Source organism: Rattus rattus, chromosome 1, assembly GCF_011064425.1.
Source record: "Rattus rattus isolate New Zealand chromosome 1, Rrattus_CSIRO_v1, whole genome shotgun sequence".
NCBI lineage: Eukaryota > Metazoa > Chordata > Mammalia > Rodentia > Muridae > Rattus > Rattus rattus.
In genome coordinates, this window is record NC_046154.1 from 124041586 (window position 1) to 124059472 (window position 17887).

Genomic DNA, 17887 nt, shown 5'->3' on the forward strand with positions numbered 1-17887 from the left:
GCCTATAGAGGAGCATATGAATGTTCAACTTCACATGGTAATATCAATTTAGTATTGAGGAGGACTTTACCACTTGTATACCTATGTGAAATCTATTAGATATGTTCCCGTTCTGTGTTTCTTGCCAATATCTCATGCTAATCTTCTAGTTTTTAGTATTTTAAGAACTTTAAAATGGCATCCTGTGGTGTGAAGTTGTGTTTTATGGTAGACAATGACATCTTGTATTTCTCCATTTATTTGTCCATTGTATCCATTTCCTTCTGTGAAATTCCAGTCAAGAGTTTATCTGTTTGCTTGTTGAATTATCTTTTTCCTATTACTTGTACAGTGTTTGTGTCTTATGTGTACATGTAAATATGTGTTAGCGTGCATTAATGTGCTGTGTGTGCCTGAGTGGGACCAGAGCACATTTTAAGCTCTTGTCTTTGACACTGTCTTTTCACCCACTCCCCAACCCCCATTTCTTTGGTTTTGTTTTTGAGATTGTTCTTTCATGGGCCTCTACTGCACATGGGGCTGCATAACCATATCTGACTTTTTTCCATGAGTTCTAGGCATTAGGCTCAGGTACTTGTTCTTGCAAGGCAAATACTTGACTGACTGACCTATCTTCTCAGCCCTTGTAAGCATTCTTACATACTTTAGATAGTAATCTTTAATTAGATTTTTGTTTACAGGCATTTCTCAGTTTATGGCTTATCTTTGGTGTTTTTTATTTTCTTTAAATTTTTTATTTTATTCATATGTCCAGGCCTGTGTGTGCAGGTCAGAGGACAACTTGCAGGAATTGATCCTTTTTGTCCACCATGTAGACCTCAGAGACTAAACCAGGCCATGAGGCTTGATAGAAAGACTCTGAGCCACCTTGCCAGCCCTGAAAGTTTAGTTACGGTGGTTTCTTTCCGTGATGCATAGAAGTTCTCAGCTTACATGTAATCAGAAGATTAAGAAACCCTTTCATATTTACCTTGCTAGCTGTACTTCATACTTACATTGTTAATATATCCTGAATTGGTTATTTACATGTAATGGGGGAGATCCATTTTCATATTTTTTGCACGGGTACTTTCAGGACCATTTAATTTTCTGTCTTCTGTTGTAATTTCTATGTTCAGTTGTTCTGTCAGGCTCCATAGACAGTCATTGACAGGGCAGGTAACCATTTTCATCATTGTGGGCTGTAACCTGTCCTGCTCTTGTAAGTGTTGTTTGTTTGTTTTTTCCTGTTTCTTTTTTTTCCCAGATGTAATTGTTTTCTAGGAGGCTTACTGCTGAGTAAGCTCATGGTTTCTAGTTCTTTCTGAACTTTGGCACTTTGGCTGGCTGGTTCGACTCAGCTGTTCTGGCCCAAAATCCTCTCTAAGCTGACTGATTTAAACTGGCTTCTTGCTTCTGACTGAATTCTTTAGCTTGGCCTCAAACTAACTGGTAATCTGTTCTAATCTCCTGGCTCCCCATTCTCTGGTTTATCTGTCTTCAGCTGCAACCTGTCCTGGTAGAACAGCCTCTTTTTCTTTCTTTCTCTTTCTCTTTCCCTTCTGCCCCCACCCCTTCCTTCTCTGTTTCTGTATGTCTTTCTCTGATTCTCTTTCTCTCTTTGTACTTCTTTCTTAATTAGCCCCCTTTTCCTGTCTGTGCTCATGAGAGTTGGGAGTATCCTATCTCTGACTCATTCTATCAAATCTTTCTCTGATTCATCACTTTGTCTACCCCTCAGTAAGACATCACTTTGAAACTTGGCTGTTTCCTTCTATAAACTAATGTTCCCTTCATTGTTTGGAACTAACAGTGTGTACTAGGGTATGTCTGTATTCCAACCAGACGTATTAAAGGTGTGCCATTCCAGCTGGATCACAGAGACCTAGAAGGTCTTTGGATGTGATCCCTTGCCAGAGCAGCCATATCGCTAAATTAAAATTTCTCTACAGCTTTTTTTCATACCATTTTCAGTATAGCCTAGGTTTTATTCTTTGGGGCTGTCCAGTCAGTCCTGGTTGCCTACTACTTGGTTTCTTACCCTTGACTTTAATCTCCCGACCCTCACAGAGTTCCAGTTTTGGGCCCTTCAAACTTGTTTCAGTTATTACTCCATCTGTCATGTGGGTATGTTTTATGTGCATTGTTCTGTTGTCGGGCTATCTGTTTCTGCGTCAGTCTTGCCAGCCATTCATTTCCTATTGTTTTGTTAGTTTTCCTGGGAGATGAGCATGAATATTCATTCTTTCTAGGGAGAACACTGACAACAGACCAAAGAGACAGTTGCATCCAAGTCCAGCTTGGTGAGCCAATGGTTCACTGGAGTTACTTTTAAGAGCATGGTTGAAGAACATGAATTTCTATGTAGTTGCATCACCTCAGCATAGGTGACAACTTCTTTTTTTTTTTTTTTCCGGAGCTGGGGACTGAACCCAGGGCCTTGCGCTTCCTAGGCAAGCGCTCTACCACTGAGCTAAATCCCCAACCCCAGGTGACAACTTCTAAAAACTACATTCCTAGAGCTAGATCCCTGACGGATTCTCAAGCAGTTCTTCTCCTCAGCAATTGCTCACTGATTTCATAATCTTGGGGAGGGACCTCGTGGATCTTAAAAATGCCTGAAGTTTTGTGTCTTATTTTCTAAGCCCAACTTTTCTTAGCTTCTGGAGGCTTTTTTCCCCCTGGAGCTGAGGACCGAACTCAGGACCTTGAGCTTGCTACCACTGAACTAAATTCCCAGCCCCGCCTTTGGAGTCTTAATGGGTCCCCTCTTCCTTCCAGTAGGGAATAGTTCAATTCAGAGTAAACAGCTAAGCAACAGGTTTGTTTGCTAAGAAATAGCTTTTATCTTTATTGACACTTTTATTACTATTTATCTAGTTCAGTATCATCTCTTTATTGGTTTCTTCAGGTTAATTGTGTAATTAACTCAGAACTTCAAATTCCTTTTCCTAGATCACTTGGTAATGCTATATATACTTATTTGTGAGCATAACTTTTTGTTTTGGTATTCCATAAACTTTTATGTGTAATGTTTTTGTTTGCATTCATTTTTTTTATTTGAAAATTGCCATTATTTTATTCAATGACCAGAATTCTTCAAAAACAAACAAACAAAAGCCGGTGAAGTAGCTCAGTTCTCTTGCTCCTTCCGTAGCTGCTCTTCTGCTTCTGTCTTCCCACTTAGTCATCAGGTGTTGTCTTTCACAATACATGGATTCCAGCCCTGGATGCTGGGCTGGAGTGGGAGGTGTCAGCAGGAGTCATTTCACTTAAGGGTAATCCAAAGCTTCACATTTGAGGTTCTGAAAGGGATGGCTAGTACTGATTCATGTAGGGAAAACTGCAAGTAGCTCATAACTGTTGTAATGAAAAACAGAGCTGAGGTTAAAAGGAAGGAAGGTTGGTGTTTAAATAGCTTAAGCAGAAATGCAAAGGATGAAAAACAAAGAGCTTACAACCGAGTTTGAGATGGCTTAGGAGACGTACGAGGGAAACAGACAGACAGGCCAGTGTTGGAGGACTGGCAGGCTATCGCTGTGAATCTTGTCCTGAATCCTGAGAATGAATGCCGGGCACAATTGCTCTTTACATGTTCTTACTTCTAATGTAGCCAATTATAACAGACTAAGTAAAATAGTGTCTAAGAAAACCTCTACATATTTTAGAAAAGAGACCCAGATCTGATTTATAAATCAAAAGTTAGTAAGAACGTCTATAGATATTTTCTGATGGCTCTGAGTTGCAAAATGAGCTTAGTATAGTTAACAGCACCGAGACACCTACAAGACTGGAGGCAGCAACAGTAGCCAGTGATTACTAACTAGCCGACAGTCACAGTCAATGCGGAGGTCAGGGATGGACAAAGAAGGATTGGGGACTTTAACTACCTGTCACTGGTGAACTTCATGTGAATAGATTATGGTCATCTCTTTGGTTGAGACAGGGGATATGCCTAGAGCATGTGAGCTCCCCAGTGGCTCAGCCTGTGATAGTCCAGAGGAGTAACCAATCTCATAGTGATTATTTCATTCCTTGCCCAGTTTTTGCCACAGTTCTGTTGTTTCCATGACATTCATATTTGCCTTCAAGGTTTTGAGAGTATTGCCTCTTCTAGGTTTGAGACTTATCAAAACTATTTTTGGCATGATCGACTCTCCATTCTTTATTTGTTTAATCCTTATCTTTTTTTTTAAGGTTTATTTATTTTATTTATATGACTATACTGTAACTGTCTTCAGACACACCAGAAGAGGGCATCGGATCCCATTACAGATGGTTGTGAGCCACCATGTGGTTTCTAGGAATTGAACTCAGGACCTCTGGTAGAGCAGTCAGTGCTCTTAACCACTGAGCCATCTCTCCAGCCCCTTCATCCTTATCTTGAATTCAATCATGGCCAAAAGAACAATCACTTGTCCCTGTCTTTGTCCTGTACATCATAAGCAGTATCCACTTAACTCTCTTAAAGATTCCATTGATACCAAGGGCAGTGAGTATAGAATCCTGGCCTTTAAAGTCAGTGTTGTTATTCCCAGCACTCAGAAGACAGGGCTGGATGGATCTCTGAGTCTGAGCCCAGACTGGTCTTCATAGTAGTTCCAGGACAGCCAGAGCCTCCCTCGCAGTGATACCTTGTCCTTCAGAAGAGAACACTGAGGCAGTCAAAGCCTTCTGACTCTCTAGGTTGCTGGTCTCATGTAGTTAATTGATTGGTATTTAATGCTCCAAAGGATTCTTTAATGGAGGTATCTATCCCATCACAAATTAAATTGCCTGGAAAGCAGTATAGAGTATAAATTTGTGAAGATGACATTGGCTAATATTGGACTTTTAAACGACCTGTAGGATAACGGTCAGGATGCAGCAGTCAATTGGAGATGTCCTATACCTTCCTGATTGAATTTTTTCATTCTGTATTTTCCTTTATAATTTGGAAACTACCCTTCCATTTCTTTATGACCAACCTTGAAAATCTGTCAAGAAATCTTTATTGTATAATATTGAACCAGATTATAATACCTCTGGTGAGCAGTGATTTTTATCTCTGTTTTAGTCTTCTACATTTAAACTGTAATTAAAATTATAATAAAAGTTTCCTAAATTTTAGGCAATCTTTATAAATATACTTGTATGTTTAGCATCTTTGTTCATACTTCCAACTCCTGAAATCATCCTTCTGACAATTCTATGAAACGTGTCCTTTTTCACTTCTTGAAGGAAAGGTTTTCTGTTCGCAATACTTTCTTGTTTTATCTCAGCAGATTTTCTATGCCATATGTGTTCCCCAAAGAGACTTGTCGTGGTTACATTATTTATTTTAAAAATAATTATTTTTATTTTATGCATGTGAGGGTTTCCCTGCATGTGTATAGGTACACTGTATGTGTACCTGGGGCCCACTGGAGGACATAGAGGACATTAGATTTCCTTAGACAGGAGTTACACATGGTTGTAGCCACTGTGTGGGCGCTGGGAATAGAATCTGGATCTGTACCACTAAGTCGTCTTTGCAGCCCCTGTAACGTTTAGTTGTAGATCAGCTCAGGGTGCTGAAAGTGTTCAGTCTGCCTTCTAAGCATTGTGGCTGCCATTGAGAGTGCTATGTTATTTTCATTTTTATTGTAATCTCTTACAATCTCTCTGGCTACTTTTAATGTAAATCTTTTGATATTCTAAAGTTTTATTGCTGTGAATTTCTTTATACTGTTTGTCTTTAAAAAGAGTGCAGTGTTTCTTGAAATTCCAAATACATGTCTTCCACTAGTTTTGAAAACTAAAGTCATTTTCTGTCTTGTAATTTTTTCTGGGAATATGCATATGAGCTATCATTTTGTTTTTTAAGTTTTTATGTTCTGACATTTTTTTCTCCCTTTCTTCCTCCTCCCATTTCTTGTTTTGTTTTCTGGGGGGTAGTTTATTATGAAATAGTTTACCATGATACAGACCAAGCTGTTGACTGTTCATTTAAGTCTTTCTCAGTTAGAATATGTTTGTCGACTCTCTGCCTTCAAGAATATAGAAAATAACTAACTCAATACTTCGGGTGCACTTTGTGCATAGTGAGTTCCTCCACACCAAAGCATGGAAAAGAGAGGGCGAGTAGTGCCTAAGGACAGATTTCCTTAGGCCTATGAGCAAGGTCAGCATGAACAGCCATAATCATGTTTCTAAAGTATGTCCTTGATATATAATATAAGAAAATCTTACAATGATGTGTAATAAACATATTTTGTGGTTGTTTTTTATTCCAATCCTGCAGCCTTAATTTAATAGTTAGAAAGATCAGCAGGTCTGAGTTAGGGACCTTTCATAAGATATTTAAAAAATAAGAATCAGACCCACCAAAAATAAGAAAAGCAGTGGTTAAGCATGTGCCAAAACTCTTGATTCACATTCAGAACCATAAAACAAAACCAAATAAAATACAAGGAAAATGTAGCCTACTGGTAGAGTGTTAGCCTCATGTGTAGGCCCTAGATTGAATTCTTAGTACCACAAACAAACAAACACAGTACAAGTCTCAATAAATGGATACAGCCAGGGGGAAAAAAAAAAGCCAAACAAGGAAACACAGCAAGTAAGCATTATATTATTATTATATTATTTTTTAATTTAAATTTTATTTTATGTATATGGGTGTTTGCGTGCATGTATGTCTGTGTCCCAAATGTTGCTTTGTGCCTTTAGAGAACAGAAGATGGCATTAGATCTCCTGTAACTGGAGTTACTGCCAGTTGTGAGCTGCCTGGTGGATGCTGGGGATTGAACCTGGGTCCTCTGGAAGGAGACACAAGTATTCTTAACCACTGAGCCATCATCTCCCTAACCCTGTTGTGTTTTTATGCGACCTGATTTTTTTTACTGGTGTTCCCATGTAATTTTGTCATGGGTTCCCACAGTGAGCTCCCTTTACCTTTATAGCAGGCCTAATTTTTGTCCCTTGACCATTTCTTGCCACTACCAGCATGCACATCAGGATAACATGTCTGTTTGTCTCTAATATTCTCCACTTCTTTTATTTATTTATGTATGGGTGGGGCACATGCCACGCTGTACATGTGGAAGTTAGAAGACTACCCATGAGATACTAGGATTGAACTAAAGTTGTCAGCTTTGGCCTCAAATGCCTTGATACACTGAACCACCTGGCCCATCCATTTCTTACTATGCTATTATCTTTTCTTTTAAGGCCGTCATTATATAAGTGTGGTGTAGAACTGATAATGTTCACACTTAAAAACATAACAGAACTGGGAAAACAGATAGTCATGCTGTTGAATTGTGTAGGAAATGTTTATGTTAAACTAAGGTGAAGGAACTTCATAGTATCTAGTAGACCAGACTGCTAGAAGTCGAAAAAGCCTTTAATTTCCATTGGCTTTTTCTCCTTTGGTTAATAATTAAGTGTTGGGGGGGGGAGCGAGGGAGGGAGAGAGATTGCGTTGTCCTGTCTATGTAGTGTTACTTGCACCTTTGTTTTCAGGGCTGACTCTTTGGTTTTCTTATATGAACATGTTAGCTGATTGCTTTCAAGTAGATGCCTTTCATAAGCCTGCCTTCTCATCGGTAGAATAAGAGCATTGACCTGAATGAGGTCTTGATCGTAGGTTAAGCGACTCTTACCTTGGCGTGTGTGTCTGCATATGCCTGAGTGCATCCCAACACACTATATATGCAAATCCAAGCAAGGGAGGAGGGTGGAATGATTTTAGAACTTTGGTCTCTAAATTTAGGGAAAGGATCTAATCAGAGCAGAGAAAATATAAAGTATTATGAGGAAAGCAAGATAAATATTAATATTTGTTAGTATTTCTCAATACGTACCAGAATATCCCATTTTATCTTTAGTGGGCTAAAGGTTAATTAAGCCTTGAGATATTTGGTATGTAGAAGAAAGCTGTAGTTAGCTTCGCTTTTTTTTTTTTTTAACAGAAATTCTTGGTTAAATGTACAGTTTAAATTTTCCTTAACATGACTATGATTATTGTACTGTGATTATATAGGAGAATGTTTTTATTCTTAGGAAATACATACTGAAATAATCAAGAATAATTATTTAAACTACATACTCAGGAGATTTCAATAATATATAAATATATAATAAGTATCAACATATTTATGTATATATTCATTTTTATGTCAACTTATGATCCTCAATTCTTAGTGTTATCATTCACATTGTTGTTCAAATTGACTCAGATATGGTTAATTGGTCACACTCTAATTTAATGTTTCTATACTGTCCTAATTTTAAACAAAAGACAACTGAGAACTCATGATAGTATGAATTTTCATTGATTTAAATGACCCGTTTTAATTATCTTGAAAATTGAAATTTTCTGACACATGAACAAGTTATCTTTTTTTTTTTTTTTTTTTAATAGAATCGAGGTGAACTTTGGGACATGGCCACTGCTTCACCAAGATCTGACACTAGTGATAACCACAGTGGAAGGTTACAGTTAAAGGTAACAGGTAAGTGATTTTAATAATAATGTAGCATTGTGATGGTTAGATGAAATTGGATTTTGCATGTATAATTACGCCGAAATGTTTGGTAAGTGATGCTCTTGAGACAGAATGATGTTGAACTGACATGAGGCAGCACTGGGATTTAGTGACTTGCCTTCATATTCTGTCTATTCTTTTATTTAAGTAATTATTTATTTTTATTTATATGAGTACATATAGCTGTCTTCAGACACACACCAGAAGAGTTCATTGAATCCCATTATAGATGGTTTTGTGAGCCACTGTGTGGTTGCTAGGATTTGAACTCAGGATTTTTGGAAGATCAGTCAGTGCTCTTAACCTCTGAGCCATCTCTCTAGCCCTCTGTCTATCTTTTTTTCTTGCCTTGACTTTATCATTATATAGTCTATGTGTTTGAAGTAAAAATCACTTCGTAAAATCCATGATCTTGATTTCACAATATCTTGAATAATAAAAAAATACTACTTTGGACTATAAGGAAGGAGACAGGTCCAGAGAAACCAGTACCTTCCTTGTCTTAGTTATGAGGATGCTGGTTGGTGGTGCCCTTTTTTCCATGGTTTTGGCCCTGGAGATTGAAGCCAGGGCCTTTTGCATGCTAGCCAAGCATTCCACCACTGAACTGTATCCTTAGTCCAGTTTATTCCAGTAGTCCTTTTTTTAAATTATTAGGTATCATCATGCCAAGCTCCCTCTATTATTGGAGTCTGGCAGTTGTCTATCTATAAACTGAGGCAACCCATGAATAACCCCTTTATTCTGGCATATTCATGCCTCCAAAGACATGAGCTCATGAATAAATGAATGAATGGTCAGTCTGCCATCTTTGGGTGACATCACAGTAGCTTTTATTCCATTGCTTTCTAGGAATAGGAAATGACTTAATGTCTTTCACAAATTGGAAGCTTGACTGGGTTGGGTCTTGCCCTGAGTTCACACCTCCCTCTATCTAGTGCTAAGTAGGAAGTGTAGTCTTAATGATGTTATTCTCTGTGTCTCTTTCAACGCAAGCCCTGGCCGCATCCTTGGATCTCCTGTTGTACTTTTTCTCTCCAAATGGCACATTTTACATTTATTTTTGCCCATTTGCTCTGTTGCTATGTAGACTTGAGTAAGCATTCTAAATAACAATCACATCCCAGATTCATTATTATGCTGCTTTGAAATGGCCTCTGTTAAGGAAATTAGCCAATTACTATTTAATTTTTGCCTCAGGCAAGTTCTTAGGACAAGGACAAAAAGCAGATAGATTGTTTGCCAGAATTTGACACAAATGGCCATATACCTAATTGGTTAATGTTGTTCCCCTCTGAAACAGCTTTTGAGAAGGCTTTCATTATCTGCACAAAGTTCTGAGCTTTTCTACATTTCTTCAAAAACAACTTGGTGTGGTTCTTCACCGCAATAGTTGACTCTCTGGTACCAACTTCTGTGTCATTTTTCTCTTGCTGTGATAAAACACCCTGGCCAAGGGACCTTACGAAAAACAGTTTATTTGGGTTTATGGTTATTGAGAGGTAAGAATCCATTGCAGTGAGGAAAGCACGGCAACAAGTGGCTGATGTGGCCTCAGGAGAAAGAAGTGAGATCGTATATCTCTAAGTACAAGTACAAAGCAAACTGATTTCCTTCAGGTTTTTTAAGTCAAGGTCTTATTTTGTAGCTTATATCATCCTGGAACCAACTGTAGCCAAGGCTAGTGTTGACTTTGGGATCCTTCTGCTTCAGTTTTCCAAGTACTGGGACTACAGGCATGTCTGTCATAATCTATTTCCTTTTCCTTTTTGTGAGACGGAGTCTCTCTGTAGAGCCCAGGGTGGCTTCGTGATTCTCCTTCAGCCCCTTAAGCACTGGAATTACATGTGTGTACCTCTGTGTAACACTGTGCCCATGTATCTTCTTTGTTTTTAATCTGTAGTTGAGTGGAGGGACAGATATATAAGAACAGTGTGCAGTGGGCATAGCTCTAGATACTGTGCGTTTTTTACTGTGTCTGAGGCAGTGGTTTGCAGCTCAGGACCTGAAAAAGCAACCAGCCAGTTAACCAGTAAATATCCTAGAAACAGAAAAATAGTGATCTAAAAGTTAAACAAAAGATAGGCCACTCTGATGTGGTAATTCATTATATCACAAGCACGCAGAGATAGTAATTTTCAGTAATATAGGTTTTAAGATTTCCAATGTGAAAGGATCAGAAGCAAAGTTTGCAAGGTATATAAAGAGTACTTGGCTAAAAACTAATAGGTGTGTGTGTGTGTGTGTGTGTGTATGCATATACACTTATATAACTTGTCATTTTTGAAGCTATTGTGTTTTATAGTACATGAATTATATTTTAAAATACACTGATTTTTATATTGATGTACACATGCATACATGCACCATGGTATGTGGACAGGTTAGAGAACAGCCTGTGGGAATCACTCTCTATTATTAGGATTTGAGGGATTGAACTCATGTCATTGCACTTGTTAGCCAGTGCCTTTACCCACAGAGCTTCCTCAGGGGCCCTTCATTTCACTTAAGTTGTGAGTGTGTTTAGTGTCTGTGTATAGGTGATCATCTCGTATTTAATCGCACATGGCCTAAACAGGTTTTCTTGTTGATTTCAGGTGTTACCACCTTACTTGTTCTAGTCATATTTTTTACATCACTCTCAAACTGTCTAGTTATTTTGACTTTATAGTATATATTGGAGAAACCTTTAATTAGATCATATTTTATGCAGATGTCTCTTTTGTTGTCTATTTTCTTTTACCTTTTATTTGAATTTGAGCCAACCATTTTTCTCTGTGCCCACCCTAAACACGCAAACTTTTGGTGTTTTTGTTGAAAAATTATATATTAATTGAAGATGATTTTTAAGCTTTTATTTTAAAATTCCCAGATCTAAGAATATATCACATCATTTCTTCCTCATTCAACTTTTATACTGATTTTCATGTGGACCACATAATTTGTTATTAAATGTTTTTAGGGACGTAACTGTTGATTAAGCACTCTCCCATCCCATCTCTGCAAATTTTCAATATTTACATAGTGTGACTGTGAAGGGTATTTTGAATATAACAACAAATATAAATCAGAAAACGGGATTTATTTTTTATTTCCACTAATTAGAGCTCCTATTGAAATAGTAGATTCAGTTATTTAAAAACCTTATCACTGATTAACATGTACTATGTACTATTGAGCTGCTGTGTTGCAAATTTTTATGAGATTAAAAAATATATTTTTAAATTTTTTTTTTTTTCTATTCGTCGGAGCTGGGGACCGAACCCAGGGCCTTGTGCTTGCTAGGCAAGTGCTCTACCACTGAGCTAAATCCCCAACCCCAATATATTTTAAAAAAATCTATTGGTGGGGGGAATCTGTCACTTTATCAGCTTTTAGTGTTATCAAGCACTTTGCCCAGGTATGTGGCAAAAAAATTTTTGAGTGGGTCTGCAGTTAACTCATAGGCTCAGTCACCATATTGGATGCAGGGGATTTGCGATGATGATAGTGCTTTTGCATGCCTTCACTCACCAACCCTAAGAATCTGGTATTATTGTCCCCTGTTTTTCAGATGAGAAAATGGAGGGGCAGAGCTGTTAATTGACCTCCTGCAGGTCAGGGTTCTAGGGATGCACAGCTAAAACACGAACCCAGACATTTTACACTTGTATGCTTTTAATATGACCCAGTACTGCCTTCTCTTCCTTCTCTTTATCTACAGTGTGTGGATAGATAGGACATGTGTGTGGATCAAAGAAGTAACTTTTATTTGGAATGAAACCTTCTGTGTGACCAATTTCCCTTAGTGGTGAACTCAGAGCAACTTGGATCATCTTGGATGAGTTCTATTAAGACCTCATAGTAGCACTTGAGGCATCATGTTGAACATTGTTGCACTCCATTAGCTTTTCAAAAAACATTAGCTTATAATCTTTCCCATTATTCTTTACATATTAATAGAGGGGTAACTATTTCAGATTCTTCACCTCTGACAAGTCACTTTCAGTTCGTATCTCATTGGTTTTTTGGACTAATCTCTCTGGGTAGAATGAAAGCTTAGGTTGTGTTCTTTCTTATCTAGTGACACAGAGTATTTTCCTTTGTCATCTCAGATCCAGAATGGTTATGGTGACCTGGTTGTAAAAGTGACTGTAACATGCTATTTTCGCTTCTTGGTAGTTAGTAATGTACTCTGAAAATGTACAGTTCTGTGTTTGCTATACCAGTTGCAATCATTAATGGCACATGCTTAGGTTAATTCCTTACTAATCAGATACATTTTTTGTGCGAAACTATTTTTTTCCAGGTAAACATTAAATAATTTATAATAAATTGGCCACAGTTATATAATGAATACCATCTAGATGAAGGCATTCATTTTTCTCACAATCTTTGGTACAGTTTGAACTTATATTTAAATAGCAGGTAAACATAGAAACCATTCAAGTGTGATAGTTCACACTGATGGCTCCTGCACAAGGGAAGCAAGGGAGACTTGTGAAATTAAATTTGGCATGAACTACAGGAGAACTTTATCTCAAATAGACATCCATATATATCAATAGATACGCAGATATCAGATCCTGCTGGGTTAGACAGGAGTGTAAAATAATAGAGCCACTTTGGAAAAATAGCCTGATATTTATTCAACAGGGTCTTACTGGGCTACCTGGCAATTCTAATATATCCAAGGCAAATTAATACATGCTCACAGCAAAACTTGTACGTAAGTGTTTATGGAAGTCGTGGGCACAACAGCTAGGAAGTAATTTATTTAAATGTCTATCAACTAACAGATAAATAAAATGTGGTATATCAATAATAGACTAGTATTTGGCAGAAAAGGGAGTAAAGTATCAAGGCATGGTACAACACTGATGAAACCCAAGAACATGTTAAGTGAAAGAAGGCGACCACGAAAGAGCCCACTACACAGACATTTCAGAACAGGCAGTCTGTAGAGACAGAATGAGGGACATTGGGGAAAACAGAAAATTGCTACTTAATGGTCAGGTCCTCTTGGGTAAAGTAACAATAATATCTTAAAATTACTTTGGATATGTTTGTACAAGTCTAGATCTATTAAATGAAGCATCTTATTCCAATGAATGTATTATGTAAATAAGTTGGTTACTGAGAAATTAGATGGCTTTAGATATCAGTAGCTTCTCCTTTTGCCAGTGGAACATCTACTAAAGGTGGAAGAACACTTCTGATTTTATTGGTTTACTAGTAGGTAATGCTCTCTTTTAGCTTTTTGGTTGTGTGTGTGTGTGTGTGTGTGTGTGTGTGTGTGTGTGTGTGTGTGTGTGTATATATATATATATACATATATATATATATATATACATATATATATATATATATTTACCAGTAATTATCATTTTCTATTAGTTTCTAGTGCCAAACTAAAAAGAAAAAAGAACTGGTTTGGAACAGCGATATATACTGAAGTCATTGTAGATGGAGAAATTAAGAAAACAGCAAAATCCAGTAGTTCTTCTAATCCAAAATGGGACGAGCAGCTGATTGTGTGAGTATTATGTGTAAGAACAGAAAATTGTCAAATCACATGTCCTGTGTTTTGTATTTTGTAAACTTCAAGTGATGAAGTTTTTTCTTTAAGAATGAATTTAACATATGAAGAAATTTTTTATTTCATTTTTCTCAAAGAGCAAACATAGTAAGTTGTATTTTTATTTTATAAATTATGTCTGTATAGCCTTGATTTGTATAGAAATAAAGTCAGCCGTTCTTAAATTTGGCAATATGAAGTATAAATATGCATTTAGTAGAAACATTATAATTAATTCAGCCATTCAAAACATCTCTAGAAATACGTTCCTACGGGAGAAGTTTTTCTGAGGTCTCAGTAAGGCACTCAGTGCTGTGTTGCTCAGTGGTTGCTAACTACCATAATCCTGAAGTAGTTGTCAATGTATTTGAAGGTCACAATCTATTTGAAAGTATTTGTTATTTTCGTTTCTGATCCAGTTTCCTGTTTTATACAGTAGTGAACTCAATTCATGGTTTTAGAAGACATAGTAGTTAATATAAGTAACTTAGAAGAGTTAGCACACACAGTGATGACATGCTTATTTTTGTTATAATGTTATTCATGCAGAAATGTGACCCCACAGACCACCTTGGAGTTTCGAGTTTGGAGTCATCACACTTTAAAGGCAGACGCTCTATTAGGAAAAGCAACAGTGGACTTGAAACAAGTGCTGTTAACACACAACAGAAAATGTAAGTGGCTTTCTAATCTTTGTTTCTTTATACATCATTTATGAGACTTTAAACACATCCTTCTAAAGTCCAGAAGTAAAGTGTAGTGTTGTGCTTAAAATGATCTTATAATTGCCAATGGTTGCTTTTAGAATTCTGTCATAATAAACTGTTGGCAATATTTTCCTGTCCTTTCTCTGTGCTATAGATCATCTAGAGTACTCCAATAATAGTTACCACCACTCATTTATTATTTACTTGTGTACTTAGACCTGATTCAAGTATGGTGGTATATGTGTATAATTATGGGAGTCAGTAGGCTGAGGCAGAAGAATTGTGAAGTCCATGTTGGCCTAGAGTGAATAAATAAATAGCATCTCTCTCCTTCCCCCTCAAACAAGACAGCCCCTTCCCTCGAGTGCTGGGGCCCAAACCCAGTACACTGCCTGACTTTCCTCTTCACTGTTTCTCTGGCCCTTGAGCATATTATTTTCCTTAACAGTGATATCTTTATTTAGATTAAATATTCTAGTGTTATTTTCGGTGATAATCAGTTCACTGTTAAAAGTATGAAGAAATGAAAAATCACAGAGGAGTATAGAAATTATAATTCCATCCAAAGATAACCACTAAGTAATTTGTTCTCCTTTCTTATTCTTAAGCATACTTTTGCCCTGAACTTATCAATGCTCTTAAAAAAAAAAAAAAAAGAAAGAAAAAAAAAAAAAAAAAAACCAAACAACAACACTATACTATAAGTACCAGGTTTCCATGATTGAAAATTTTCTAGCATTGGAGTTTCTAAAGTAGTTCAGACTACAGTAATGTTATGCCTCTTGTTAGTATATAAAAAACTTTGCATGTACATATATATATATATATATATATATATATATATATATATATATGAGATTCACTGAAGATTTAAAAACCAGAATTCAAATTCATGATATTTTTTATTGGATATTTTTTAATTTACATTTCAAATGTTATCCCCTTTCCAGTTTCCCATCCATAAACTCCCTATCCTTTCCCCCTCCCCCTTCTTCTATGAAGGTGCTCCCCCACCCATCCACCCACCCCTTTCGCCTCCCTGCCCTGCCAGTCCCCTACACTGGGGGTCTAGCCTTGGTAGGACCAAGGGCTTCTCCTCCCATTGTCCCACGCACGACTTTCCGCCGGCAAGAAGCACGCGAGACATAGAAATTCTTACTATGAGTGACTTTATTCCTGTCTATTCCTCTCTCATGGTGGAAGCCCGCTTGCGCCGGCCAGGCGCACCTATTTATCCCCGTGTACGCACCACACCTGATTGATTTTGCTTACTCATGACCTCATCAGGTACGCCCCGGAAAATGGGCAAAGACCTGGCATGAAAGGCACTCTTGCACATGACACAGTTAATCTCCCCATAGGGAGCGGCTTATGATGAGGCTAGCGCCATCTTGACTGACCTGGCCTTCCACGTGGGGGCGCCAGTGGAAGCGCCATCTAGTGGTGGCGAATGTTATTATGACCCTCTACATCTCACCTTTTAATATATATAATTTTATAGCAGTCATGATCACCCCATCGCGTGCAATGAGGAAACCTCAGCGATGTGCAAGGCTGATCAAAGGAAATCACTGAGTCTCTCTCAATCCCAGTGCAATGATCCACAGATCTATGGGGTGCAAGAGCAGAGAACTCAGAATTCAAAAAGAGACCCTCTCCTCCCAGTGCAATGGTCCCAAGAGGTCCCTGGGGTGCAGGAGCAGGGAACTCAGATACAGAGTAAATCCTGAGCAAGATAACCAAAAATTCAGTGGAGGCCTTTTGTACAATGGCCACAAGTGCTTGAGTGAATAACGGCCTTGTCACATTACTGTTGAGATCTGAGTTTGCAAACCAACCATGGTATGAATACTGATCCACAGCATAGGGGCTGCATCAAACAGAGCCACTCCCCGATAAGTAGTGGGCACCTCATTTGGTCCTCCTCAGCTGTTGCCACCAAGGGCCATGGTCAAGCCACTCCTATAATGAAATTTAGAATATCAATTGTTGTGCTTCTCCAGAAAGTTCACCCATTGTACTTGTCTAACAATAGATTAGGGAGGATAACTCAGACACTGCAGACACAATGTCTGCAGCAGTAATCTGCTACAATAGCAGCGAAAGTGTCAAGGTCTTTTCCAGGACAGTTCAGGATCAGTCATTTTTTCTCTGGAACAACCAGCAGACAATGGAACCAATTTCTGAGATCTGTATGACCAGGACAGAGTTCTCAGTCATTGTAGCTTTACACAGGTGGCTTTCTGTGAAGCTACAGTCTGTAAAATAGCAACACCAGTTACCAGTTAAGGCAGCAAGAGTCACCAGGAAATGAAGGGACAGGGGTAACAGCTGGAATCAGCAAGCAGCAGTGTACAGAGTCTGGCGTGAGGGCCACAGTGGGGATGGGAACACACGAGCAGTAACACTGACTGCAGCAGCAAAGATTTCTGTGATGACAAAAAGGTGAAGGGGGATTTTCCTTCCTTTCAGGGCAGAGGAATGACTCTAGGGACCCGAACCACAGAGCTGAATCTTCATGTAACCAGGATCAGCAAAGTCTCAGCAACCACCCAGGCAGCTGGCACACTCTTGTAGCATCCTGTAGAAAAAACACAAACATTCCCTCTTCCCCCATATAAAATATCTGGACAGGATCATGTCAATATGTGGATCTCTCTATTTCACCCTAGGCAGGAGTATGCCTAGTTGGCAAGATTATGCCATAAACTTTGGCATCCAAATTTTAAAATTGAAATAAAAGGGCATTATTAGCATTCAGGGTAACTCCCCTTTTATTTATTAAAATTGTTAAAATATTGTTTATTAAGATAAGTCCTCGAGGATAAAATTGAGGACACTGAGCACTTGTATTTATAATTTGACTTGTATACCAAATTATTGTTTCCAGCATTAAAGTTTTGGATATATAAAGAATGAGATTTTAAAGGGTGAGATTTTTTTACTAATTTTTCTTATGTAAGGCCTAATCTGTCTGGTATCTGTCCTCCCTAGTTAAGGAGTCTAGGCAATCTAGTTTGAGTTCTTAAATGTCCTATAAAGGAACAGTATTTAGTGCTCTTAACCACTAAGCCATCTCTCCAGCACCTCACAAACTTTATTTACCTAAACATAAGCATTAATTAGAAATGTC

The 17887-nt window shown here is 37.9% G+C and overlaps 1 protein-coding gene across 3 annotated transcripts in view; it reads left to right on the forward strand.

Moving 5' to 3' along the window:
- The window catches only part of Wwp1 (WW domain containing E3 ubiquitin protein ligase 1), a 96834-nt gene that overhangs the window by 23956 nt on the left and 54991 nt on the right, over nt 1-17887 (forward strand). Inside the window, exons 3-5 of one of the 3 annotated variants that reach the window (XM_032905398.1) lie at nt 8367-8457; nt 13867-14005; nt 14597-14721. In XM_032905398.1, the coding sequence (XP_032761289.1) occupies nt 8388-8457; nt 13867-14005; nt 14597-14721 (334 nt within the window). In that variant the 5' untranslated portion in view covers nt 8367-8387. Of the gene's footprint in view, nt 1-8366; nt 8458-13866; nt 14006-14596; nt 14722-17887 lie in introns of those variants that run through there. The other 2 variants (XM_032905412.1, XM_032905406.1) reach the window with 2 other exon arrangements.